The sequence below is a fragment of the Peromyscus eremicus genome, chromosome 4 (assembly GCF_949786415.1).
Source record: "Peromyscus eremicus chromosome 4, PerEre_H2_v1, whole genome shotgun sequence".
In the NCBI taxonomy this organism is placed as follows: domain Eukaryota; kingdom Metazoa; phylum Chordata; class Mammalia; order Rodentia; family Cricetidae; genus Peromyscus; species Peromyscus eremicus.
Genome location: NC_081419.1, coordinates 87,382,019 through 87,409,829, shown reverse-complemented (window position 1 = coordinate 87,409,829; position 27,811 = coordinate 87,382,019). Strand labels below are relative to the sequence as shown.

The window sequence follows — 27,811 nt, the reverse complement described above, 5'->3', positions numbered from 1 at the left end:
AAAATTGCAGCATTATATGTTATGTCAAAATGCAGAACCCAGTTCTACATACGCTTTTGGGATCCGAGGGGCTGTCTGCTGGCCTGGACTTGGACCTTTCGAACACAGCGCGGAGTGATTCCTTCTCATGTCTCATCTTCCGCTTAAGAGCTTCCAGCTCGGAGGCGTCAGCTGTGGTCCCCTTTTTAGGGGGACGGATGAATAAGGCCTTAAAGGCCTCCAGGGCAGTCTCTGGTGGCTTTGCCTTCACCTGGCCACCCTGGACTTGGGCATCTCCAGAACGCTTCTGGCTCTCCTGGTCAGTACTATAGCCCATCTCGTCTGCCCCAGGGCACTCGGGGTCGGCTTCCTTCACTTCGGTTCTTGGCATGTCAATGTTGAGTAGCTGAGAGAGCTGCTCCAGGAGAGTGGGAGTGGCCTTCGGATCGGCTGTTCTACCCTGGCTCTTCACTGTCTGCGGGCCTGCCTGCACCAGAGATTTATGAACAGGCTGGGTCAGCTTGAGCAAAGCCAAGTCTCCGTCCTTGGGCTTGATTTCAGTAATGGTCTCCCCTGCCTCCGCTGCAGCCCCCTTCTTCAGCACACGGAGCCCACTGAAGAAAGCTGGAAGCTGGAACGACTTCTCTCCGGGAGCTTCTCTCTCTCTTTTAGAAACAGTACTCTCAGTGACACCAGCCGTCTGGTCTGATGCGGCAGGTGGCCTTTCTTCTGCAGCCTGGCCCTGCCCATGGCTGTGCTCTGCCGGATGGCTACCATCCCCGCCAGGGTCCAGTTTGCTACTTGTCTCAGGTAAAGTTCTCTTAGAATCATCACGGAGTTCTGCATCATCAGTTTCCCCAGTGTCGTCAGAATCTCCCGGTCTTTCTTTGGGCTCTTGACATGGTTCAGATGAAACAGCGGTGGTCGACTCCTGGGTATCAAGGCCACTTCCTTCTTCTGCCTCTTGGCCTGCATCTTCAGAGTCAGAATCACTGGTGGTGTGAACCAGGGTCCCACGGACCCAAATGACATCCTCACCATCCACACTCACAGTGGCAGGTGAAAGCAGCTCATGACCAGGGGTAGAGGTGTTTGATCTGGCTTTCCCCTGATTTCCCTCCGATCCTGTCTCCGCCCTTGTGGACTTCTCATCATTTTCAAGATCAGGTGGAACTGGAGCCTCTGGCTGTGGCTGATCTGAGCCTTCGCTGGGATCATCTCGCTCAGGAGCGGGATCCACCTCTAAACTGCGAAATGCCTTCAGCACAGCATCTTCCTCTTCAGGATCCAAAGAATCCAATTTACTTGTAAATCCAAACAGTGATTTCATAGAGAATTTACTCAGGATCGACTGAGCCATCTCCAGCCCGGCTTCGGATTTGTCGGGTTCCAGCACATCTCCGCTGTTGAGAGAGTTACCAACCTCCTCCATGTCCCCGCAGTGCCCTTGACAGAAGTTCTGCCTTGTGTTACCTGCCCTGCTCGCTCAGTTTATCCGCTCCATCTGCTCTTGACTTACAGGACAGGGAGCTACAGGACCGGGGAGAGAGCCAGGCTTTCAGCTGCTCAGAAAACACACTTGGTCTCTTTCAGGTCACAGAGCCCTCCCTTCCGGTTTGTTCGATGCCGGCGTACCCAGGGCAACTTGCTAAGTCTGGGGCCGCACACCTTACTACACATGGGCAGGCAGGCTGCTCTTCTGGACTTCCGTATTTACTCCCCAGGACAAAAGGCGTTTTGTGGCAGGCAAAGTCAGCCTGTCCCGTAATCCCAGCCCAGGACTTCAGGAGGAGCTCCGCCCCGTGCCTACGATTCTCCTGGTCGCATTCAACTTCCTCATTGGTGAGCAAGTTGAGGTTCCTAAAAGTGCTGAGCCGGCAAGCTGGTCCTGACAGCCCTGAACCACCCCCTGGTGCAGCCCAAGAGATTCCAAAGTGAATCAGCAGAAAATGACCAAAGGACTTCAGAAGTGAGCCCTCTTTTCCATCCTGATCTTAATCAGAGGCCTGGGCCAGCCAGGTCCCAAACCCAGCATTTCGCCCACATCAACAGCCTCCTGCAAACCCCTAATCAAAGACAGGAAGTCAAGAAAAAGATCCTCTCAAAGTGCCCAGGACTCTCAGAGCAGTTAATTTACTACCCTCGGAATGTCTGTTGTTTTTAAATGCTTTCCTCCAGCTAGCCGGCAGGTTTCATCTGGAATGCAGATTTTCTCTGACTGCTGGGAAGGAAAACCAACTAGACTGGTTTCAGATTACGGCTGTTTTAGCTCTGCCCTGCCTGGGTGTTCTGCAAACAGGTACTTAGACAAGCACGCCCACCACGCCCAGAGTCCACCTACTGTAAAGCAGCAGAATAAACAGCCCCAGCCGAGTACCAGTGCTTACTGTCCGAATTGTGGGCCAACCTTAGGTCTCTTTCTGTTCAGCAGCAGTGACTCCCTCAGTGAGTTACAAATCCTGTTGGCAGAAGAGACTCCTTTCTGCTTTGGTGTTGCAACCCAATAAATGGACCTGGCATGGCACGATTTTGGCATACAACTTGCCTTCTTGCTCAAAGTCATTCACCAAAGATTCCCAAGGATCTTTATTTCTCTAAACGTCTAAAATATGTATAAGTTTTGGTCTCCACTGCCCATTTTGTGCAAAGAAGCAAAAACAAAGAAACCCAGCACAGATTGGATAAAATGCCATTCTGATTATATGTGCAGACCTAGAAATCTGAGGATATAGGGGTAAGGGAATCATAGATGCCTAGTTGCCTCTTGGGACAGCTTCCTGTCAAACCCTGTCTGCGGAATTCTGCTTGCAATAATGCATTTTAACAATGTATGATTGCACAAAAGGAAAACACAAACAAAGGGTGTGTATATTCCATCAAATCTTATAGGAAAGAATAAACCCTAATTGGTTCCTGTGGCTAAATTATTCCTGGATGACCCCTGACTCTGATATTTTGGGGTTACTAACTGACCTAAATTTAAAAGGTGTGGTGCTAGGAATGTAGCTCAGTCAATAGAATGTGTGCCTAGCATGCACAAGGCTTTGGGCTCACACTCCAGGACAGCACACAACAAAATTAAACAAAACAAAGTAAACATCAGGGCAGGGTGAAAGAGGAAAGAAAGAAAGAAAGAAAGAAAGAAAGAAAGAAAGAAAGAAAGAAAGAAAGGAAGGAAGGAAGGAAGGAAGGAAGGAGAAAAGAGAAAGAAAAAGAAAGATTTGATGGTGCCATTCTGAATAAGAGGAAATGCCCATTGATAAAAATCTGACTTCTTTGAGATTGTGGAAAGAAGGGATCATTACACCAGTTTTATGAGCTACATACACAAACACAAGACTAGAGGAGGAGACTCAGTTTTGCATACTTGGTATTTTCCTTCTCTCTCAAGATGTTTCATTTGCTCAGATATAACTTAGGACTGATTTCAGGCACCTCTACAGACTTGGGCAAAAATACAAGCTGGAAGGGATCGGTAGTCCCTCTACATCATAGCTCTGGGTAGACTTACAGGAGTTCAGTGTCCCTTCATTATCCACAGGTGCCAACATGTTTTCATAGAAAATGGATCCAGACATTGATGGACTGACACCCCTCCGCTCTAGGTAGTATGGCTTTGTTAGACTTACTTTAGATTAAGAAATCAAAGTGAAGAGAAGGTAATTGAGTAGAGTTTCACAGGGTAGCAGGTGTGAATGAAGACAGTAATATCTAGAATTGAGGATTTACTATGTGCCCAAGCATTGTATTAAATGCTTTGCAAATACTAACTCATTTAGAAATAGATAGCTGCTATAGCTTGGAATTTGTTCTATTTCTCCTGCTAGAAAACAGACACAAAAAGATTAAGTAATTCATGTTTATAGGGTCAATGAACAATAGAACCAGAATTTGGTTCTAGGATGCACTCTTAACCACCCTCTAGAACTCAGAACTGGGCTTCCTGCCCTCATGGGACACCACACATGGCTGAGCCTTGAAATACAAAGGTAGTAGACTCTTTCTACTTTAGGATAACATGGAGACAGACTTCACAAAAAGTTATTGACAGAGAATGATTTATGTTGCTGGAACTTTAGGGCAAATTATCTAAATTTTTATTTAAATGCTTAATAATTATATAATTTAAACAATTAAATTATTATGCAAAATTAATTTAAATTATTTATTTAGGAAAATTATTACAGAAAAGGCAGAAATGAAGGCAGAATGAGAGAAACTTCCAGCAGAGGAGTTTCTAAGAGAGGAAAATGTCATTGAATTTTTCCTTGTCTAGAAGATTTGTAGGGCCATGGCAGAAACTGGATAGAGGATGAGGTAATCTCTACTGAGATTAGTTAATTTTCTGGGTTTTCAAGGACTAAACCAATGGTGGGCCTGGACTCATCATGCCTGTACCCATGGCCCAACTAGGGAGATAATCATTACTGCTGATGGACTGCCTACCCAATCAGGGGTAGACGACTCCTCTCTGTCCATCCCGGACTCCAGCTTTGACCTTGCCCGTCTGCTACCTGTTAGTCGCTTGACCAACGTTACTACCTTCAGATTTTGCAAATGTCTCACGGCTGTCAATGACACTAGACTTTCTTTGTTCTCGTATTTACGTGACCAACTTGCAGCTTTACCAGGGCAGAGAGCTAACTCCATCCCAGCCACTAAGATGTATCTGCGGTCTTTCTTGGTTACCTCATTTTTAGCTCCTTACAGAGTGGTCTGAGGTGGTCTCCTAGCAGGAACCTTCTAGTTAGAAGCTATCCTTCCTTACCTGTCACAATCAGCTACATTAGGAGCGAGAATTTACAAAAGGACAATATCAAGTTGTGTCATTCCTCAGGAGCTTCCCAGGGGGCCTGCTAGGCTGCTGTCAGTGGCCCAGAGCTCTGTCCCTCCACTTCTTCTTTTCTGTCTAGCCTGGTTATCTCATACCCAGCTCTTAGACCTCTTCTTCTTCAACTTCTTTAGGCTTTGCCATGTTAACCTTTAATCTTCCTTTCAATTCCAACCTCTGTTCTCACTATTATTTATGTGAGCAACTTGCACTGTCTGTGATGGGTCCCTTTCCATTACAATGCACAGAGAGCTCTCTGTCTCCTGGATCACTATGAAGGAAGGTAAAATAATGGGCAAGGGTAAGCTGTGTTGAGTCCAGGGAGTATCTTTTAGTTCACCAAATGAATGTTCACCTGATGTAATATTAGGAAAGTGAAGGGAATGCTTTTATGACATCTAAAATTATGAAGTTTCATCTAAAAGGATCATACGATTGTGGGAGGATATGTGTATGTCTGAGGCTGAATTGGATCTTGGAAAATTACAAGTGAAATATCTTGACCTCATTTTAAAGATGAAGACACTTCTGCCACCAGCTGATTCTGCACAAACAGCCTATCTAGAAGGGAAATGAGATTCCCTAACTCCTGCCCACTTTGTAGCATCTGCCCACTGCTAGGACAGGAGATCTTACCCTTCACTTCTCTCATCTTCTAACGCCTTCCTGCTACTTAATTCAGAGTAAAGTGAACTAAACTTGAGAGTCCACACTCATGTAAATTAAGCCCGAGACCCCCTTAGGCTTCTCCAAGGCTTGCAGCATCTGCGCCGCCACTGCCACTCCCCCCCCCCCCACTAACTTATACCAGCCTCAGTAATAGCCATCAACTATTTCTGTTAATCAGTTGAACACACAAAAACAGGTCATATAGCCAGGCTGTGGTGGTGCATGCCTTTAATTGGATCTCCAGTTTGAGGCTAGCCTGGTTTACAGAGTAAGTTCAAGCACAGTCAGGGACTACACAGAGAAACCCTGTCTTGAGAAAACAACCGACAAAACCAGCCACATGTTCACTTTGTAAGGACAAGTCCCAGTGATTAAGGCCTTTTCCTGTTGAGCAGTGTAAAATATTTCCAAGACTGGTTCCACCGTGGAAATGCGTTAAATATGGACAACAACATAAAAGAATAGGAAAGGAGAATAGTGAGACTGGCCATGCTGTGGAAATGGAAGAGAGCAGAGTGTGCATGATCTTTCTGTGAACAAGGGCTAGGTGCAGTTAGGAACATGGTTCTGGTTCCTAGGCGCCATCCAAGCTTGGCACCTAAGCCTGCTTCCTGGCCATTGACATCGGCTTCCTGTGCTGTGGCTTTATCACCTGGAGTATGACAGTATTATGTCATGGTGATTGGGAAGATTACACAAACAGCTTGACATTCCCCTCCATGCCTGGTCAAAGTACTTCATGAGTACTTCAGGCTTTCACGGGAAAGAAACAACCTTTTTAGTGACGTCAACCCATATCTACCAGACTGGTTTTGTTTTGTTTCTGTCAATAGGGAACACATAATACTGATGAACTGACAGTCCAAGCAGGGAGTTGCTCCCTTTCAAGTCCCCATAATCCATGCATTTGGAAAGAGGGACCAAAGGTCTCCAAATCACTGTTTCATCTATACTCCACTGGAAGCCAATTCTTTCACGGGATTCCTCTGAGTGTTTCAGGGCCTTCCAGGGTTGGATTTTCCATCTCTTTCACCTTTGGAGATAGTTTTCTCAGGTGACTCTGCAGAAGGTCACTAAGTTCACTCTACTCTTTATTATATTTCCTGGTTCAAGATAATTTTCAAACCAACTCAACCATTGCTGGGGGAGGGGGGGGTTTAGGAGATATCTGTAGATTTGGAGCATCTTTCCATTCCTCCTCAAATGTCTGCTGAAGCACACAGATGGTAACTCTGCAAAGAAAGTCTGCATCTGTGATTCCTAATTCCCCATCCTCACCATGGGAGCTCTGATACTTCTTCCTTTTTTTTTCTTTTTTTTTTTCTTTTTTTTTTTTTTTTTTGTCATTCTGACAATTCATTAGACTTCAAAGGTGCTGTTTATTTACCATGTGAAAAGTAAGATCAAGCTGTCCATTACAAGGCTGTGAGGTTCTTACTATCAAATATTTCTAAGACTAGATTCCTGGAGCCAGTGTCAAAGATTATTTGGAAAGGGGACTCACTGATAACACCAAATGAAATCATAGAAAAAGAAAATCTGTGATTCCACTTGTGTGGCCGGTGGGAGGGGCAGCCACTAAGGTACAGAATTTTGTGGGCCATGTTTCTGAAGGATCTTGGGGTTTTCCAAAGCAAGGAGAAAGAGTTTGTTGTGCCACAGGAACACTACGACAGAAGGCATGCTGTCTGTAGAGAAACCATTCCAAAGTTGCTTCTGGTAAAGTTACCAAGAGGGTCTGGAATCTAATAAAGTACTTTTGCCTAAAGTGGCTTGTTTCTCTTCCTTCCCAAACAGCAACACCAGACAGCTCTCTGCTGCCATAAGTAGGTATCTGTTTCTTTCCTTCCTTGATTCTTATATTAATTATTTAGTTACATAAATAATTATGGATCTCATTAGGACATTCGCATAGATGTGTATGACTGTACTTAGTACAGTGTACTCCGTTCATATTTGTCTCTTTCCACTCATGGTCTCCTCCAGCTCTCCAAGAGAGTCACCCATCCCATACTTCTGCTTTATATAACATTAATAGAGAGGAACATTTAACATTTTTAAAAAGTCTAGATTCTGCATATGAGAGATAACGTGTAATATTTGTCTTGTCATTTCTTTTCATCATTATCTAGTTATCTAAGAATTAGTTCAATTCCTTGCCGGGCGGTGGTGGCGCATGCCTTTAATCCCAGCACTTGGGAGGCAGAGGCAGGCGGATCTCTGTGAGTTCGAGGCCAGCCTAGTCTCCAAAGTGAGTTCCAGGAAAGGTGCACAGCTACACAGAGAAACCCTGTCTTGAACCCCCCCCCCCCCCCAAAAAAAAGAATTAGTTCAATTCCAAAACTCTAATTCCCTAAATCCTTTTATAAGTTTTTAAACTTAAAGTAGTAAATAGAAAAGGCTAGGGAAGATGGAGACATACCTAAAACAAAATGGAGAGGGGCATGATAGCTGTAGTGGCATGTACCTATAGTTCTAGCACTTTAGAGGGGGAGGCAATAGGAAGAAAGTTTGAGACCAGCCTGGGCTACACAGTGAGTTCAAAGCCAGCCTGGCCTGCATACTGAGCCCCAGTCTCAAACAAAAATAGCTCAATTGTTGAATACTTATTTAACTTGGCAAGGCTCTAAATTCAATCCCTAGCATCACAAAAAGGGGAGGGTATGAAGAGAGGGAGGTAAGGAAGAAAAGGCAGATAAATGAGAGAAGCATGCACAGAAGCATAAGGCACCAGAGTTTAGTTACTAGAAGATCTAGGATGCGAAGTGTCTTAATTTTGTTTCTATTGCTGTGATAAAATACCATGACCAAAAGCATCTTGGGGGAAAGGGGTTTATATTTTGGCTTTCACACCCCAATCATAGTCTATCACTGAGGGAAGTCGAGGCAGAAACCCTGGTTGGAGATGGGTATGCTAGCTGTAGTGAACCTCACCAGCCTTACAATGGCCTTGTAAAGTCTGCTTGGAGACAACCAGAGTTTCTGAATGCCACTGATGTCCAAAATAAGCAGTGTACATGATGGGTTCTTTACGTAATTTTTCTTATGCCTAAATTTGACCCACAGAGCTATGAGAAAGATATCATTAGCCTCATTTTTTCTTTTTTAAAGATTAGCTCCACACAATGCAAGTGTGTACAATAAAGGTAACATTCTATCTCTTGGCCTCTGAAACAGTCAACAGTAGTCCCACTCAGGTGGTTTCTATGCACCTAAAACATGACCAGTGACTAAAAAAATGAAGCTTTTAATAGGACTTCATTGTAGCTCATTTAAATAGCCCCATGTGCTAACCAGCCACTGCAGTGAGCACTGTTATAGATGTTATAGGGCATTTCAAAGAAATTAGGTCAAGTCTGAGATCAGATATCCCAGGAATGGCAAAGCCAGGTTTTTTACTGGATCCATCTAAGTACAAATGTTTCCTAGTTTCATAGTAGTGTGCTTTTTTAAGCTATAGTGTAGCAGTTCTCTTTTCCATTGAAACACAGAAAGGGAGGCAGAAGACATCACCTTTAAAAAAAAAAAAAAAACAACAACTTTGCTTTAATCCTTTTAGTTCGGTAATTCAATGCTGTTCTGCATTTCCTTACTGTGCTAGCCACTGTTGTTCAGCTGACACAGCTGTAGTCATCTGAGAAGAGGAACCTTGTGGGAGTTTGAATAAGAATGGCTCCGACCAGCTCATAGATTTGAATGTTTGGTCACCAGGGAGTGGTACTGTTTGAAGGGATTAGGAGGGTTGGTCTTGTTGGAGGAAGTGTGTCACTGAAGGTGGGCTTTACGGTTTCAGAAGCCCAAGCCAGGCCTAGTGGCTTGCTCTCTTCCTGATGCCTGTGGACCCTGATGTAGAACTCTCAGCTCTTTCTCCAGGACTGTGCCAGCCTGCCTGCTACCAGGCTTCCAGCCATGCTGACAATGGATTAAACCTCTCCAACTGTAAGCAAGCCCCAACGAAATGTTTTCCTTTATAAGAATTGCTGGGGTTATGGTGTCTCTTCACAGCAACAGAAACCCTAACTAAGACAAACTTCAACTGAAAAAAGTGCCTCCATTAGATGCCCTGCAGAAAATCCTGTGGGGCATTTTCTTGATCAATGATTGACAGGGGAGGACCCAGCTCACTGTGATTTTGTTACTCCTGGGCAGGTGGTAATAAGAAAGCAGGTGGAAGAAGCAATTAAGAAGCATCCTTTCGTGGCCTCTCCTTAAGTTCCTGCCTTCAGGTTCCTTGAGTTTCTGCCCTGACTTTCCTCAGAGATAGACTGTGATTGGGTGTGAAAGACAAAATGTAAACCTTTCTCCCCAAGATGCTTTGGTCATGGTATTTTATCTCAGCAAAAGAAAAGAAATTAAGACACTTCACATCCTAGATCTTCTTGTAACTAAACAGTGAATATCCAGCTGAATGGAAGGACTCTAGCAACCCAGACTAATGCAGGTTCTACTATGATTTATGGATGCCAAACTCCCAAAAGTTATTAAATGTTCCAGCTTCCATCCTTATATATAACTGAGAGTCAGCACAGACATAGGAAAAGGCTTAGGAAACTCACAGTCTAAAGGGTGACACTAGAAATTATGTTTAAACTTGAAAGCAGAACAGTGCTGCTGTAATGTCTATTGTTGATCAAACTATTGCCTGGTAGTATATTCCTCCCTGTCCCTAGGTTTGGTGATGACTTGGATCTGAAATGCCCCGCTCAAAGCTCATGAGTTGACACCGTGATCCCTTATAAAGGGAGGGGACTTGGGGAGGTGACTGGATCAAGAGGGTTCTACTTTAACAATGGATTAATCTATTCAAAGGTTTATAACTTAATGGTGGTAGAAACTTAAAAGAGTTGGGGCCTAATTGGAAGAAGTTAGTTACTGGGGGTATGCCTCAGGATATTCTGTCCCTGTGTGTGCTGGCTAGTTTTATGTCAATTTGATACAAGCTAGAATCATCAGAGAGGAGGGAACTTCAACTGAGAAAATGTCTCCATAAGATCAGGCTGCAGGCAAGCCTATAGGGTATTTTCTTTTTTTTTTTTTTTTAAAGGAATATAAAACTATTTATTGACCGCTGATCACCATTATTTACAATAAAGTAAATATACAGTTGGATGACATTCTGATACTACAAAGTTACTTTTCTGGCTCGTTGAACCAGAACCCAAATACTTAAAAGATTGATTCTACCAGTAAGGAATGAGTCAGGGTACAGAAAAAAGCATGCAAGTCATTAATTTATATTACCAAATTTTGTGGCATTTTCTTAATTAGTGATTGATATGGGAGGATCCAGACCATTATGAGTAATGCCATCCCTGGGCTGGTGGTCCTAGATTCTATAAGAAAGCAGGCTAAGCAAGCCATGGGAAGCAAGCCTGTAAGCAGCACCTCTCCATGGTCTCTACATCAGCTCCTGCCTCGAGGTTCCTGCCCATCTAGAGTTCTTGCCCTCACAGCTTTTGATAATGAACTGTTATATGGAACTGTGAATGAAATAAGCCCTTTCCTCCCCAAGTTACCTTGTGGCATGATGTTTCATCACAGCAATAGTAACCCTAAGACACTGTGCCTGCACCCCTCCATCTCTACCTCCCTAAGCCTACTGACTGTCAGGAGTTGAACAACCCGACTTGACCATGTATCCCCTTACCAGAATAGTCTACCTTATCACACACCTAAAGTAATGGAGCCAGCTGATCACTGACTGGCATCTCTGAAACCATAGCAGAAAATAAGCTTGATGTATGTCAGATATCTTGATGGAAAGCTGATTAACCCAGTATCTAAACCTCAGCCCCTCTTCCCCCAGCCAAGAAAGACCTCTGGTGCATTTGTTACTAACAGGGTGCACACACATTTTCTAAACTGGAGAATATTTCAAGTGGAAGTCTCACTTGGAATAGCAACATCAAACCTGTAAGATTCAAGCCACACTGCCTGAAGAAGAGAGAAGAACCTAAAAGGGAGAAAAGAAATCCAGATCCCAGAGGGTAGGAACTGCTGACCTGCAGAACCTTAAGAAACTGTTCCCATTGGAAAATCGAGAGGCATGGAAATATGTTTTATTTTTACACATATCCCTATAGGTAATGTGTAAATATATATTTAAATATATTTTAGTACATAGTTTCAGGAAAAGAGCTTCCTTTCTGGGTAGTGATACCTGTTAAAAGCCCCAGAACACTTGTAGGAAATAGAAATTGAACATAAGGAAATAGTCCTAAATGTTGAGGGGCAAAAATAAATACTATTCCAAAAATTAAAACATTCAATAATTAGAAAATGATCAAACTCAAGCATACCCTTGATATGACAACCACTTAAAGCATATCTTGTAAGACTTTCAAGTAACATGGGTAAACCATAAAGAAAGAAGGTTGTAAAATCTAGCATTAAAAAAAAAATCCTCACGAAAACAAGTCTCGAACAGTGAAAAAGAAAAGAAAATGTATTAATGTGTCACAGTGCTGTCTTTGTGCTGAGACAATGAGTTGACCCCATTCCCCCAGCACCTCTGTGCTTCACATAGTTTTCCAGGACTATGTATGATTCTTGTAATTGTAATAAATTAAGCAAAGACATAATTTCACATAGAAGGAAAAAAATCGGGATTACATGGTTTGTCATATTTCCAACAAAACAAAACTACAATCATGAAAGGAAAAAGAAGCAGCCTTTCAAAGTCCATTCACTGTTCCCCAGGCTGCCTGTGGTTTGCAGCCTGCAGTTTGAATCCCACGCAGATTAAAATGATTTGCCAATAGATGTCACTGTTGCACTTAAGCTGAGCTCATCCCAGCTTTGAATTTGCAAGTAAGGAGTCCAAGCAAGAGACTGTACAGATCTCTGCATCAACTGTTAGTTTGTTCCCTTTCGACTTTATTCTGAATCTCGCTCTCTGTTTGTCTTCCTCCTTCCCTTTTTCCCTCCCTCCCCCTTTGTGTGTGTGTGTGTGTGTGTGTGTGTGTGTGTGTGAAAGAGTGGGGGATTGCATGTACCTGTGGAGGCCAGAAGAATGTTAGAAACTCTGAAACTGGAGTTAGGATGTAGTGAGCTACCCTGTGGGTGCTAGGAACTGAACCCAACTCCTCTGCAAGAGCAGCAAGTGCTCTTAACCACTGAGACAGCTCTCTAAACCCTCAAACCTCTTTCTATGAAAATGCTTTTCTTCTTTATGCCAAATGTTTTTCTGAAATGACTACAGTGACTATTATTGTATAGTTATGGAAAGCAAAAAGTTCTATTCAGTGGTTACCACTCATCTAAAAATGGCAGATCTAACACATACCTACGATTATCCAGTGCTACCTAGAGGATCGTAGGCCTAAGCCACACTCACCATACACCTATTTTCAGATCAGAATACAATGAAGCAGAGAACAAGAGACTGTCAACAGGAATCAAAACAGAAAAGGCCACAGGGAACCATGGGGAAGAGGGGGCAGTAAAAAAATGGAATGGATGGTTTGGTCAACTCTAAATCTGCCATCTAAATCTGGAAGTGGCAAAGCCTGCCCAATGCTTTGTACTGGGGAGTCAATGCTTCTGTGTCAATGGATATGTGAAAGAATGAGAAAGGAGAAGCCTAGGTTTTTAAATGGGTCATCCTGTATTTGGCAGATTTCCCACCAACTTGTTGGGCTGTTATTTGAGCAGCTGGCGAGAAAGGAAGGTTTATAGATGTGCAATGAAGACAGGTGACTTGGGTTTCACTGGAAAATGTAGAGCAAATCTGTCAGCTAGCATATGTTATTCATAAATTTTTAGTACAATGATATTAAGTGACTAGCAGCAAATGGGCTTCTTCCCACAGGGAGGTTTAGGCATCAGAGCTAATGAGACAGAGTACTCTGAAAAGAAACTATTGACCCAGTCACCTTGCAGTGCACAGATTTCAGATGGCCTTGGTTTGCTGCAGCCCATTGATTTTTTTCAAATAATGACCCACATATAAAATACAGTTTCAGCAACTTTACATATACAATTTACACTAAGCACATATTAAATGAGCCTCTGCTGACCACAAAGAACCACAGATTAAACAGGAAGATTTCTACTTACATTGAGATCCAAGTACAATTCGCTTCTGCTTGACTTTTCTCTTTCTTCATGGAGCAGAAATGGACAGGGTGGTCCAGCTCTGTAACCCAGGACCCAAGCACCTCCATCCTTATTGGGAAGGTCTTTAGCTGTCTGCTCACTGATGCTGTCACAGGGAAAGCCTTCAGAGGTGACACCTAAGTAAAGACAGGGAAGAGTGTCAATGACACAGCAGGCTGATGAAAGATAATGGAGTCAGCAAGTTTAGGGCTTCTACAAGGCAGTCTCCATATTCTGACTTCACTGTCTAGTTTATATTTTTAGAGTTTATTGTCCTTGAAAAGGGCTTTCCCAATTACTCTTTTGGGGGTCTCAGGCATATGCCCTCATCTCTAAAAGGCTGGTCTACTAGCTCTTCGCTATGGAGACACAGACATGTTTGCCAGCCCAGATTTGTGCCTATTCACAACAGAATCAGGGGAGGGGCAGGGGAATAGAGGCATGGGTTATTAGAACCTCTCCTCCATGGTGTCACACCCAAGCCAAGTCACGATGTATTTGTTCGTCTGGGCCTGCGGCTGTGCCTTATTTCCAGGGACAGAATCTTCATGCACTGTGCACACTGGCATGTGTTAGTTTGATGATGAGGGAATGTAGCATGAATAACCCATTTGGGACTGATGTTTGTCATCTCCAGAATATTCAGCTAACTTACTCTTACCTAAACTACGTCAGGATGACAGTAGGGCTGTCTTCAAATTTCAACATAACCTAGAGTCAGGAAACACCAGTGTTCCCGTTTTTAAGGGGGGAACTAAAGTACAGAGAAGGTAAGTGGCAGTCTCAAGTTCATAAGATTGGTAAAGGAGATGCAATGGTTGGAAGCCAGGCAGCTGAACACCTGAGGCTATGCTCTCAGAAACTATGTACATGCCTGACATTCTTATGAGTGGCAACACATGTTCTGTGATAAAAGGATGACATGGTCAGAAAAGCTACATGCTCCATCCCTGGGTACACCACAGTTTATGTCAGTTTACTGAAGAACTTGAGATGCCCCTTAGTGAAAAAAAAAAAAAAAATAACCCCCTAAACCTATCAAATGGGAGTTCCTCAGACTTATTTCGTCATGGGATCCATTTAAACATCTGCTGAGCAAAACAGGTCGTAAACCATTAGTGCTCTACTGGAATGCAGTTTGGGAAATACTAGATTGGATCAATGACAGACAAGCCTCTCGAGGCACGGGCATTCCTGGTCCGCTCTGAATTCCTGGTAAGCAGCCTCAGCAAAACCTGGAGCAACCAGGTGGATGCACAGTCTTAGGCCTAGTGTCTTTTTGCAAAGGGGATCACTGGATATGCGATAGGGTGTTTATTATACATAATCCCTGTAAGAGAGGAGCTCTGGCAGTGATCCAAAGCCAGCTGACGGCCTCTGCCAGCTGAAAACCTGACTCACAAGCAACCTGAGCTGAGAATAACTCAGCACACAAAGGGCTGCAAGGCGGCATGCTCCTCTCAGATGAGAGTAGCATTTTCAGAGTCAGAAAAGTTGAGAACACTTAAAGTTTTGAGTTTTGTTTGCTTGTTCAGTTTGGTTCGTTGAGTTTTAATCACCCTTCAAGTGAAAATGACGAAGGTCACAATGTTTCTACAGTTGCCCTCTGAAGGCTGTCCAAAAAACACTTTCAGCCACTAGGGAAAAAAAAAAAAAAAGAGTCCAGGACATTAGGAGTTCACTGTGATCTCTGCAAATGTAGGGTGTCTGTCTGGAAAGTGAACTCGGGTACTTTCTTCACAAGGACACAGTGCCTCAAGATGAGCCTCTGTCAACTTGAGGTCCTCGATACCCGCTATCAGCAGGAGATACAGCTAGCTGGTCACCTCAGCTTTTAGCGAGTTGTGTATTGTGGTGTCCCTAACTCCTGTTCTCAAGAAGCAGGGGGAAAGGCTAATGCCTGAAAGAACTTCACCTCCACATGCAACCTGGAAAGGAAATGACTATTGTGAAGACCTGAAGCTCATGTGGCTTTAGTGGCTGTGGGATGGCTCATCCTTCCTCCTAGAACATTCTGTCTCTGTTGTTAAGAAAGGAGGAAACCTCCGGAGGACTCACATCATACCCTTGTAAACCTATGGAGTGCCCTCACCATACTGTCTCACTTCTCAGGTCTATAATCACTAACCAGACCCCTCACTTAGATCCCTACAGTCTGCACTTCGGCTATGAAGTAAATGCTGGCTTTGGATGAAGGTTACATGGATTACCATAACTATATACACACAATATATATCACAAAATGCATTGTACAGCACCTCAGATAAGACATTCATATTATCAGAGCATATTGTCTGGTGAGACTAAGTTTATTATTACAGTATGAATACTGGTATCAAAGAGTGGTGAATTCACACAATAGCAAAGGCTTGTGTTCTCAGCTAAAACACACGCGTGTCTATACATGTGAACACACATGCAAACACACTCACGTACCTGCAGTGTCTAGCCAACACCACATTAATGAGGTGAGGCATGCAATCCAGTTCACTCTTTATACAGAGGAAAACCAAGAGAAAGCTTAAGCAGAAGTAATAAAAATTAATTTAATTCTGGAGTTGATTTTCATTTTTGTTTGTTTGTTTTTGTCTTTTTCAAGACAGGGTTTCTCTGTGTAGCTTTGGCTGTCTTGAAACTCACTCTGTAGACCAGGCTGGCCTCAAACTCACAGAGATCACCTGCTTCTGCCTCCTGAGTGCTGAGATTAAAGGTGTGTGCCACCACTACCCAGCTTTGATTTTCACCTTAAAGAGCCAATTTCTGATGCCTAATATCTAACCAGACAATAACCTATGAAGAAAACATGCAAGATAAACCATGATGCGTGATAATTTTGACAAGGATCATTAGGACAGGAAGGAAACAGATTACATGAAACTGTTATCTCAGAAGTTTGACAAACTAAGGACAGAGGATGAATTCAAATTAAAAAAAAAAATAACAAATTTATAAAGTATTTTTTTAAATAAAAACAAATGATTTGTAAGATAATATACATGTTTACATTTATTTAAATAGGGCATGCCCATATTATTTTTTTTATCTGAGTAAACAAAAAAAAGCAAGAACTTAAAACAAGTAAATGTGTCAGCATAGCCAACTGACCCCAAATAGCTTTTCAAGGTGTTAGATTTTCATTGAATATCTTTCTCAAACACTGGAATTCATCAATTTAATCAACTGTCTTTCCCTTTGATGTTATGAGTCTAATTGTATTAAATATGTGTTAGTTGTTTTGTTTCTCAGTGGCACATGGGCCCCTTGATTGATCACATATACACACAAAGGTTAATTGGACAGGTGATCATGGTTAAGAGGACATACAGCACAGATACACAAAGGGTAAGGTGGCTTACCTTTCCAGTCTGTGCTTTCCCCAACCATTCACATGAAGATGAGCTGCACTTTGCTGAAGCTAACCTATGACATCAACCCGGGGGCTGCTGTCAGTCATGAAAACAGTGGAAGTAGACAGAAAGAAAAGGTAATAATAAGCCGTGTACAACGGAGGCAGTATTCACAATCCACCTTCCCCAAGTGCAACCCATCTCCCTGCCTGTGGCACATGTATTGCTGTTTGAATTCTTGGCTCCCTCCCTGCTTTGCCAGTGTGAACTCAGGATTTCACTCTTGTATACATGTTGGATCTGGCCATGCAGCCTGCTCTGGCTGAATGAGTGTGGGCAACTTAATATTGCACAGCTCCGTACACAATTATTCACACCCATACCCATAGCTCTGGCAAAAGTAGAGTCTCGTGGCTAGTTTTGGTCAGAATCAGTGCTCTGTAGTGTCATGCCTCAACTCCCATTCTAGTGGTGGTAAATGATGAGATGGAATGAAACTACCAATGTGGGTAGAATTTTGAAGAAAAAAAATCTTGTTATTACATTCCAGGAGAAACATGAGCAAGGAGCAGCAGGTCCTCAGCACCATGAGATGGGATTATGTGAGGAGGAAGGTTTGTCTAAGTGGAAGAAGGCTGCTGGTAGGTCAGGAAGTAGGAAGGACTGGGGAGCAGGCTATAGCAGTTTGAGAATCTACCAGGGAAGGATCATAGCTATCAAATGAATGAAATGCTTGAATGTCTAAAATGATATTTAACATCAAACTAAACAAAACAGGGTTCTACTTCACCTACCCACCCATGTTACAGCTGAGGGAACTAAATCCCAGGAGGATTTCTGTATTTCCAGAACACTTATTAGTGGCAGAGCTGGAATGACAATCCAGTCTCTAAAACGTCTCCTATGCTACTTAGAGAAGGACATTACTTATGGACACTCCACCAATAGGGACACTGAGGTAAGAGACAGAAGAGGGAGTGAGGAAGAGCATTGGCAGGGCTTTGATGGGTAAGCTTGATTCCTGGCTGCCTCTAATACTAACTGCTTAACCTTGAAGCTACCAAGCATCATCACTTCCTCACCAGTAAAGGTGGGATAACAGGGAGAAGCCTGGTAATGAACTAGACTCTAAATAATTTTCTCCCAGGAAATTTCCTAGGCTGTGGGTTATTTTATTTGGGGATGAGGGATGCAAATAAGTCCTTGATTAAAGAAATAATACATGTAATGGAGGTACACTGAATATCACCGTGTGTATGAAAAAGAACTTTGTATCAAAGAAGTTAAAGGGAGAATTGAGCTCATAAGAATTGATGGAAGCACTCCGGTACTGTAGATCTCAAGTCTGTTCAGGCCCCCACAAAAAAGAATTAATCTTATCTGATGTAATTGCTCCAGGTTAGTGGCTGATCAGCTCTGGTCATAGCTCCTCAGGGGTCTTCATGGAGACACTAAGACATTTCTTCACTGAAGGTCAAATACTCGATCCTTGAACCCAGTAAGGCTATTTATAGACATAGCTTCCAATGAAATACTATTTTAAAGGGTTATATCAATATACACTGTGATAATAATTACATTAACCTTCTCACATGGTCTTTTCTTGGGAGGGATATAAGTGCCAAATGAGGGGAAAATAGGACTGAAATAAGGAAACTCCCTTGTAAATATAGTCATGATGAATATTTTAACAAGGATTGCACATTTCAAGTAGCACAAATGATGCTGAGAATGGGTAAAGACTAGGGGGAGAGGCATCTAGGTAAAAAGTGGTGTAAAATGACTGGAAGATGTTTAGAAAGTTGTAGGAGTCATGAGACATTAAGACCCTCTTTATAGCCTCAGATACTAAATGCTTAAGAAAATAGATGTTGGTACTTTAAATGTCTAAGATATCTAAAAACTGGGTATGTTGGTTGATAAGGAATATACTTACTAAAAACTCTTAAAAGTCAAGAAAGCATACAGTTTTAAGTCACTAAAAGTAAAACCAAATAATATTTTTTATTTTCATGTAATATTATTCCAATTATTATGTGGATAGCTGCACAGTAAGAAGGCTGGTTGATAAAGGAAAACTGTAAAATATTAAGCATGGCTTATAAAACATAAATATGAATGAAATTTTAAAAAACCCTCTTAGAAATGATTTTGAGATCCACAGAAATGAGAACATACATAGCAAGATAATCAGGGAGTACGGGTCCTTTTATTCATATCAATATTAAACATTTAAGAGACAAGAATGAAATATGGTTCTAAGCATGATGTAAAAGAAAATATGAAATTACATTCTATTATGCCATTTCTTTTACCAAAAGAAAGAAAAAGACTGGTCTCTTGGGTCTAGTATAGATTTTCCTGATACAGAATTCTGATAGCTGTAGCTATAGAAGTGGGTTTTGATCTTAACCTTAACTCCATGCCAGGGGTTTGACCAATTATTTTCACTGAGTTTTGTTAGCAGCATTGGAGTTATAAGGCACATCAAGTTGTCTGCTCATAACCTTTGCTCTTCCAGCCAGAGAAGTGTGGCTATTGCCTTGAGTGCCCAATGCAGAACTGCCTGTTAGAAGTCTCTGCAAATGGGCTGGAGGGATAGCTCAGCCGTTACAAGCTAGGCTCACAACCAAAAATATAAGAAGTCTCTGCAAAACATCCAGATTCTCACATCATTGCCTTTTGTCAAAGTGTCTTGACACCAGTATTTTTCAACTTCTCTTCTCCTACCAGGCACTAGTACTGAGGAGAAGCCCTGTGCCAGCAATCTTCGCTGAGGTTCCCAACAAATCGATTTCTCAAAGGGTGAGTAATGTCTGATACAAGGAATTTATTATGTTTTATACACTTTTTATATATTACACATGACTGGGGATCTTCCCAACGATCCTGCAAGCTGGGCATAAAGTCTCCCTATTTTAAAGATGAAGTTAGCTTTGCTCAGGGAGAAACAGGAAGTAGGAGAACCAAATTCAGAACTCACAGTCCAGAGTTAACCTCCTGCCGTACACAGCTAAACCAACTACAGGAAACAATTATTTTTAGATGTTCAAAGGCCAGCAGCAGTATAGGTCCTGAGAGCATAGAAACACGTGAGACAAGCCACACAACTACCCATGATTTCTGCCAAAGGTTGATTTCTGGATTGCAGCGGAAAAATAAAGTGAGCCCTGGGAACTTTTCTGACATGGCTCCCAAATAACTACATGGAGACTTACTATTAATTATGACAGCTCAGCATTACCTTAGGCTTGTTCCACCAGCTCTTATAACTTAAATTAATCTGCTTTTATCAATCTATGTTTACCATGTGGCTTTTTAACTTTCTTTCATTCTGCATGTCCAATTTCTTCCATGTCTCATTGGTGTCTCTGCCTTTCTTCTTCCCAGAGTCCTCTCTGTCCCTGGAAGTCCTGCCTAACCTCTTCTTGCCTAGCTATTGGGCACTTGGCTCTTTATTCAACCAGAAGATGCCTTGGCAAAGACACATCTTCACAGTATAAACAAATATTCTCCAACACTTGTCAGTTTCCTCTCATTGGATACTTGCTTCTCTTTCAATTCTAGGAGTCTTCTTACGGGTTATCCACACTTGTTAGTTCCTAGGAACCCATAAACTCCTTTCTGCTTGTTTTCTTAACTAGGTCAATCAGTTCAGAAACAACCTCTAAAATTATCTTCAACTTGGACTCACTAAACCTACTCTCTAACTTTCCTTCAGGAACTCAGACAAATGCAGCCAATGGCACTGGCAATGGTACCTCTTTCCTGCCCTCTAACATGCTCATATTTACTAATGTATGTAGGCCCTTGATAGCTGATACTCACTGTACTTGTTTAGAATAACAGCAGTAATGTAATCAGCCCATCAGAATGATCAAGCCCTCTTCATCATCTGTACTGACAGAGAACAGGGAAATTTGACATAGCCCAGAAAGAAGGCAGTGACTTAAAATAAGTATGCTGCTGTCATTCCTAGATGAAGAGGATTCACTTGGTACAAAAGAGGAGCATTTTTAAGATCAATAAAGGCACAGGTCCAGGAAACTCCACAGACCTATTTGGTAGCAATACCATATCTGAACAGCAGCTGCAATTGGCCTCCCTGTGTAAATGAGCTTACAATAAGCTAGCTGTTCTCCAAAAGTCACCTAGTGTTCTGACTAACCCGAAAGGAATTCCAGTGGCAACGTGCTAAGAATGAATACCTTCTCGGTACCTTCCCAATCTTTGATGCTGGCACAAATCTCTCCAGCTAGCTCAAGGCTTAGTGTATGTCTTCAAGTAACAGTGAAATAATATGATGCTTTTTCTCCCAGAACACGTAGGTATAAGGAATTCATACTCAAGTTCAAATGAATGGCTTAACAGACATATTCATTTTACTTACTTTTAAGTATTTTAAATATTCTTATCCTCCCTTCAATGTATATGATCCAGAAAAAAAAAAAAACACTAAAGCAGGAGACTATTAGAGAGTTTAGAGTCTTTTCAGTATGTTTTACTCAGATAAAATGCCACAGTTTCTTTTCATTACACCTTGAATCCATTTTCTCAAACATGAAACTAGCCCTAAATCATGTTTAATTAACTAGCTTGCTTTTTCCATCATACCAATATTTGAACCTCCCCCTCACCCCCGGGACTGTTGCAATCATCAGTGTGATTTTGCTATGTCTTAAGGCTATTATTGCACCAGAAAATACAGCTCTGATATAAATTGCATGTCAGTAGAAAAAAAATCAATTTACTAAAAGAAAATTAATTCAATAACCAAAATTTTATGAAAGCAATGGATCCATAAAGTGAGTCAAATCTGTACTAAGAATAGAACTGAATATCTTTCTTGGCCAACAGGGACTTGTACTCCAATTCATGATAAACATTCATTGGGAAAGATTCCACTAAATAGTAATAGAGATCTTTCAGCTTAAGGTTGCTGAAAAATCATAAATTAGCACACGACTGTCAGTAATGCTTCAGTATCACAAAAAGGTTTAGACTGGCATGTATTTTAGGGACAAATGTTTCAGAAGCCAGGCTTCTACTGTGGGCTCACACTTTATGTTCAGGAATGGAAGTAGACTTGCCGAATCATCACAACTCAAGTAGGATTGTACAGGTCAGTGGTGACTCCATAAATAATTAATGCTCTCTTCCTTTATTTAAATGAAAACACGAAGGGCAGGAATGCACTCAATTCCTGGGAAAAGCCACAGGCTTGCTCACATCCACGGGGTTGGATGAAATGACTTTTCCAAGGACTCAGCATTGCGCAAGCCACCGAGAAACCAATTGGCAAAGGAAATAAGAACACATTGCTAGGGCAACTGGCAACATGAATCGATTCCTGCAGCAATGACTTCCAGCTAATTTAATCCTAAAATAGTTCTGTAATTTGCCATGGAATCCAGGGCAGTGTGAATTACTGCAAGGATAAAACAGTAAAGAAAAAATGGGATAATTTGATGTAAATTAGTAAAGGTGCTACTTTGCTGAAGGGACTTAACACTATTTTCTTTGCAAAAAAATTGTTAAATCGTGTCTATTTTCAAAACAATCTAAATTTGAGTCTTAATATTTGTACCCTTTAAAGAACATCAATGAAGAACTCGGGGAGACAGCTCAGTGTGTAAAATGCCTGTTTTCTAAGTATGAGGACCGAAGTCCCAATCCCCAGTGCCCACACAAAGAGTTGATGCAACAGTATGCATCTATGACTGCAGTGCTGGAGGGGTGAGCAGACAGTATGCATCTGTGACTGCAGTGCTGGAGGGGTGAGCAGACAGTATGCATCTGTGACTGCAGTGCTGGAGGGGTGAGCAGACAGTATGCATCTGTGACTGCAGTGCTGGAGGGGTGAGCAGACAGTATGCATCTGTGACTGCAGTGCTGGAGGGGTGAGCAGACACAGTCAGGTCCCTGTAGCTCACTGGACAGCCAGCTTGGCCAAATCGATGAACTCCAGGTTCAGTAAGAGACGGTCTCAAAAATGTGGAAAGTTAAGACATCCATTGTTGACTCTTCACACACACACACACACACACACACACACACACACACACACACACACAGAGAGAGAGAGAGAGAGAGAGAGAGAGAGAGAGAGAGAGAGAGAGAACCAGTGCCCCCCCTCCATGAGCATGTACATACACATACACAAGGAAAAAACAATAGAAGAAATATCTTCTATTGTTGCCATGGTACAGAATGACTATTTTCAAGAGTTTCCAGAGGGAATGGTGGCAGCAGCATCCACTGAGGTATGACACGAAGCACATGCTGACTTGAGGGCCCATACATGCTGGTGTATCTCTCTCTGCCTGAATATAGGAGAACATAAATGGAAGGGTTAACACCAATTGTCACAACCTTGCATGGCTCCCGGGACTTGACCTGATTAGGGGGGTCAGCGAGGGAATAAAGAAAAAACAGACAGATGGACACACAGGAAAGCCGGGTTCGGGTGGACTGGGTTCTCTGATGGAGAAGGCACAGCACTGTGGAAACTCAATGTGTTTACTACATACTGTTGAACAGAGAGGCAGGAACAAGGCGGGAACAGCAGAACAAGGAGGTAGGATTATTACAGACAGATAATCAAAGAGGCAGGGTTTGTGGTATACAGCAGGATCAGTAGGCAGGTGTAGCTAATCTCTGCAGGAGCAGTCTCCGTAAGGGAGCAATCTCCAGGCTACAGATATTCAAGAGGAGAAAGCTATGGCGGACGTTTTTTGCACACTATCCACATTTGCACTTGGGCCAGGAGAGCAGCTTTGTCGTTTTCCTGAGCCTAACCCAGAGAAGGCTTTGACATGTTCCCCTAGGTCTGAGGCTTTGGTCTGGGCATGGTCATGCCCATGTCAACAGCACACACTCAAACCTTTACACTCGGGATTTCCTCCACTCCTAAGTCATTCTCACACTCTCCAATGATTCCAGGCCCTAAGTGCTGAGTGCTCTGAGCAGTTTATTACTAAACAGAGTTTATGGTCCCACTGATCAGGGGAGCAAGAGCCACCTCAGATTTTCTCTGAACCACTTTCAGTACCACCCAACAGAAAAAGAGAACAGGCAAAAACAAGTAGGTTGTAATGAACAGTGAGTAACCATGGGATTGATGGGGATTTGGTGGGACACGAGCAGAGTATGAAGTTAGCAGCCTAATGTGTTTTCTAGGCTAGACTGCCAAAGGTCCAGACCTCAGTACTAAACAGTGGTTGCCACCCAAAGAAACCCAGATCAACTGAAATGCTGTTGGCTAAATGCAAGAGTGATGACTGTGGAAAAATCCAGTGTACTAAAAAAACCCCTTGTAATTACTAGAAGGCATCATGACTAAATATATATATTCTCCCATACTGTTGCTATAGCTACAGATAAGTATTACTTCCTGTTTTTGGTTTAAAGAATATCACACACACACACCCTTTCTAACTTTAAGAGGATAGGCTAGCTAAAATTGGGGCATTTATTCATAAAGTTCATAAGTTACAAAGTAAGAAAATGACTCTTCATGGAATGAGAAAAGACACGAGTGCTGCCACTCAGGACCCCGGATTCAGGAATCAAGCGCCCATGGTGTTGCTACTGGATCTAATAGTGACAGCATTTGGCTGTCCCATATTCCAAAGACGTGTCTACAGCTGGGACGTGGTGTGGGGACCTACTCTGACACACAGAATGAAGATGTGAAAATTGGAAAGTACAGCTTAGATTAGCTACCCCGGCCCACAACCATTCTCAGTGTGCTGCAAGCTGTTCACGGCATGGAGAGGGAAGCTCTGAGTGGCCATGTCTCCACCAAGAGCTAGGCTTCTCAGAGGTGACTGACTGATCAGCAGGGGTCAGAGAACCCCAATTAAGGCGAATATGTTTTTCTCATCATCAAATTGTTTCTGAGAAGCTGAAAGAAACAATCACTGGTCTGAGTCTTACAAATAGTAGAAAATATCCACAGCTTTTTTTTTTTTCTAGCGTTGTCCTTGTATATCTGAAACAACAGGCAGTCCTGAACTAAATAGTACCTAAAATTTCATGTTAGGCATTACTTCTGTGGCTGAAAAAACTTTATTTTAATATCTACAGAAGTCTATAAAACAAAAAAGTATATTGTTTATCTTGCCATTTGACATATTTCTTTGAACTGTTTAGGTTTCTGTCTTAACATCTTGGCAGAGTGGCCCTCTTGTTGCTGCCTCCCTTACGTTTTCTCTCTATTTTGTTCATAGAATTTATTTCCTGTATCAATGAAATAGCAATGCAAGACATCAGATCTATTTCCTTCTCTATAGATGACATTGCGGTGGTTCCCCTTTTAAAAGAAAGAAAAGGCAAATGCTCACATAGTCCAGATATTTCACATATTTCCGTCAACTCCTGCAGCCCAGAACTGTGTTACAGATGTAGCAAAAAAAAACAAAAAACAAAAAAAAAACAAACAAACAAACAAAAAAAAAACAGGACTTAGGTTGGATGCCATGTTGTGGAAAAAGAATGGTTAGAATCCAGTTCTTAGCAAGAAATCCAATGACTTTCAGACTCAATGGGAGGGTTTTGGGGTTCCTTACTAATGCCTTTCCTGGCCCAGGAGGAAAGTGTGAAGAAATGTCCACCCTGTTTTGGGCATCCTTTGACTAATCTCCTTGTCTCTGCTTTTTGCCTGAGAACTTATTGGCAGGTCTTTATCAAATGTATCCTGTCAGATTAACAAGAAATCAGAAAATATATGAAACTCAACTAGTTACTGTAGCAAAAGTTTTCAAGAGGAAAAAATAAGCAACAATAAAAGATGCAGTGAATTAGTACGTGTGGATCTTCTATTCGTCTCTCACTCCTATGAGTAAAAAAAGGAGGTGATAGTGATAGCGTATGAAAATGTGAAGTAAATCCCAAATAGGATTGATTATCTTGCTTTCTTTACAATTAAGAAAAAATGATTAGATTATGAAATTACAAGAATGTAATATGGAGAATGATTAGAAGATTTACATTAATAACACAATGCTCTGTGTTATTGAGTAACGGAGCAAGGCTTCTAGAGAAGAAAAGCTTGGGGAGAAAAGAGTAGGGGAAAACGAAAGGATAAGAAAGTCACTCTAAACCAAGAACCACCCAGTCATTCAGATTCCTCTCCCACTCTGGAAAGAAAGGTCAACTGATAGCTCCAGGGACATGTAACTGGATCCCATTCCTCTTTTGATGTTCTCACCAAGAAGGGTTTAACTGCCCTTTCCTTGATTCATTAGATGGTCACTTCAAAGAGACCCTAAAAGGCCAATATTTGCCTAGACAACTCCTTCACCTCAGTAAATCTAGACAAAACCCCCAAAGCCATTCATTCTAAATTTCACACATTATTGCCTTTGGCCCCTGTCAGTGACCTCAGCCTACAATATTGATTGCTGCTTGCCTCCCAATATGAATCTCTCCAATGATCAATCAGTCAGCAGAAGAGACAGTCATCCAATCTGATACTAAAGATGAACCAACATCAAGGGTTAACCCAAGGGGAAACCTCACAATTTAGAAGATGTGCTACAACTTTACCACTTACAGGCCATTTCCAAGCAAGACAGGAATGGCCCACACTTCATCAGTGACTGGAGATTCTGAAATGTGAAGATGGATATGCTATTTAGTAACAAGTAAACTTAAATAACTTATGAAATTTAAAAGGTGTCTTTGTTCTAACAAATACGATCTGTGGGACTTCTGTGCAAAGAGAGCACAGCCATCTCTGATGTCTATTTTTCAACACAAAAGACTAATAAAGAAACGTATCCTTATTAGTAAGTGTGGGGATTGTTCAACATACTAGTAATGAAAGATACAAAAGGTAAAAGAAGAAAAAATATGGAACGGTCATAAATTTGGAAAGGCTAAAATATAACATGCAAAGATGTTGACAAGTAACAATGTAGCCACTCTGTCCTAAGCAGGAAGGCACCCATCATGTTTAAGCCAGCCCCAGACACTTACAGCACTGGGCCCAGAAAGTCCCCATTATTTTTGTTTAACAAACAAATGAACATATGTAAAAATACTTTGTGGGGAATATACTGGATAAAAACAGGAACAAGCCGGGCAGTGGTGGCGCACGCCTTTAATCCCAGCACTCGGGAGGCAGAGGCAGGCGGATCTTTGTGAGTTCGAGGCCAGCCTGGTCTACAGAGTGAGTTCCAGGAAAGGCGCAAAGCTACACAGAGAAACCCTGTCTCGAAAAACTAAAAAATAAATAAATAAATAAATAAATAAATAAATAAATAAATAAAACAGGAACAAATAGCAGGGCATGATGTATGCCTTTAATCTCAGCATTTCAGAAGCAGAGGCAGGTGGATCTCTGTGAGTTTGAAGCCAACCTGGTCTACATAGAGAGTTCTAGGACAGTGATAGCTATAGAGAGAGACTCTGTCTAAAAAACAAACAAATAAAAATCCAACATTAAAAGAATTTTAATGACTTGGCATGCAGTATAATTCTATTAACTTTAGTAAACATGTATAATATAAGTCCTTTATAGTTTTGAGAATTGTCTTAGGATGGGACTTAAGATAATAAATATTAGGGTAAATGAGTTCAGTGTAGGAACTGTAGCAAACTAGTGTCCACTACAAATTTAATTATTTATTGTTTTTGCTACCTAAGCCTCCTATCCCTTCAGTGAGTAGTCAATAACAATGAAGCAAAACTGTTAAGTTTGTGATATTTGTTTTAAGAGCATTCCTTCCTGCCCTTTATTCATCATTTTTATTTATTTAATTTTATGAGTATGGTATTTTGCCTTCGTGTATGTCTGTGAACCACACGTGAATGTGGTTCAGAATCCAGAAGAAGGCATTGGATCCTCTGGAACTGGAGTTACAGACAGCTATTAGCAGTCATG

The 27,811-nt window shown here is 41.9% G+C and overlaps 1 protein-coding gene across 6 annotated transcripts in view; it reads right to left on the bottom strand.

The window, feature by feature from the left end:
- Fmn1 (formin 1) overlaps positions 1-27,811 on the bottom strand; it is a 374,621-nt gene that overhangs the window by 265,780 nt on the left and 81,030 nt on the right. For 5 of the 6 annotated variants that reach the window (XM_059261098.1, XM_059261099.1, XM_059261101.1 and 2 more), the window contains one exon: positions 13,538-13,713. In XM_059261098.1, coding sequence (XP_059117081.1) covers positions 13,538-13,713 — 176 coding nt within the window. Of the gene's footprint in view, positions 1-52; positions 1,695-13,537; positions 13,714-27,811 lie in introns of those variants that run through there. The other variant, XM_059261102.1, reaches the window with a different exon arrangement.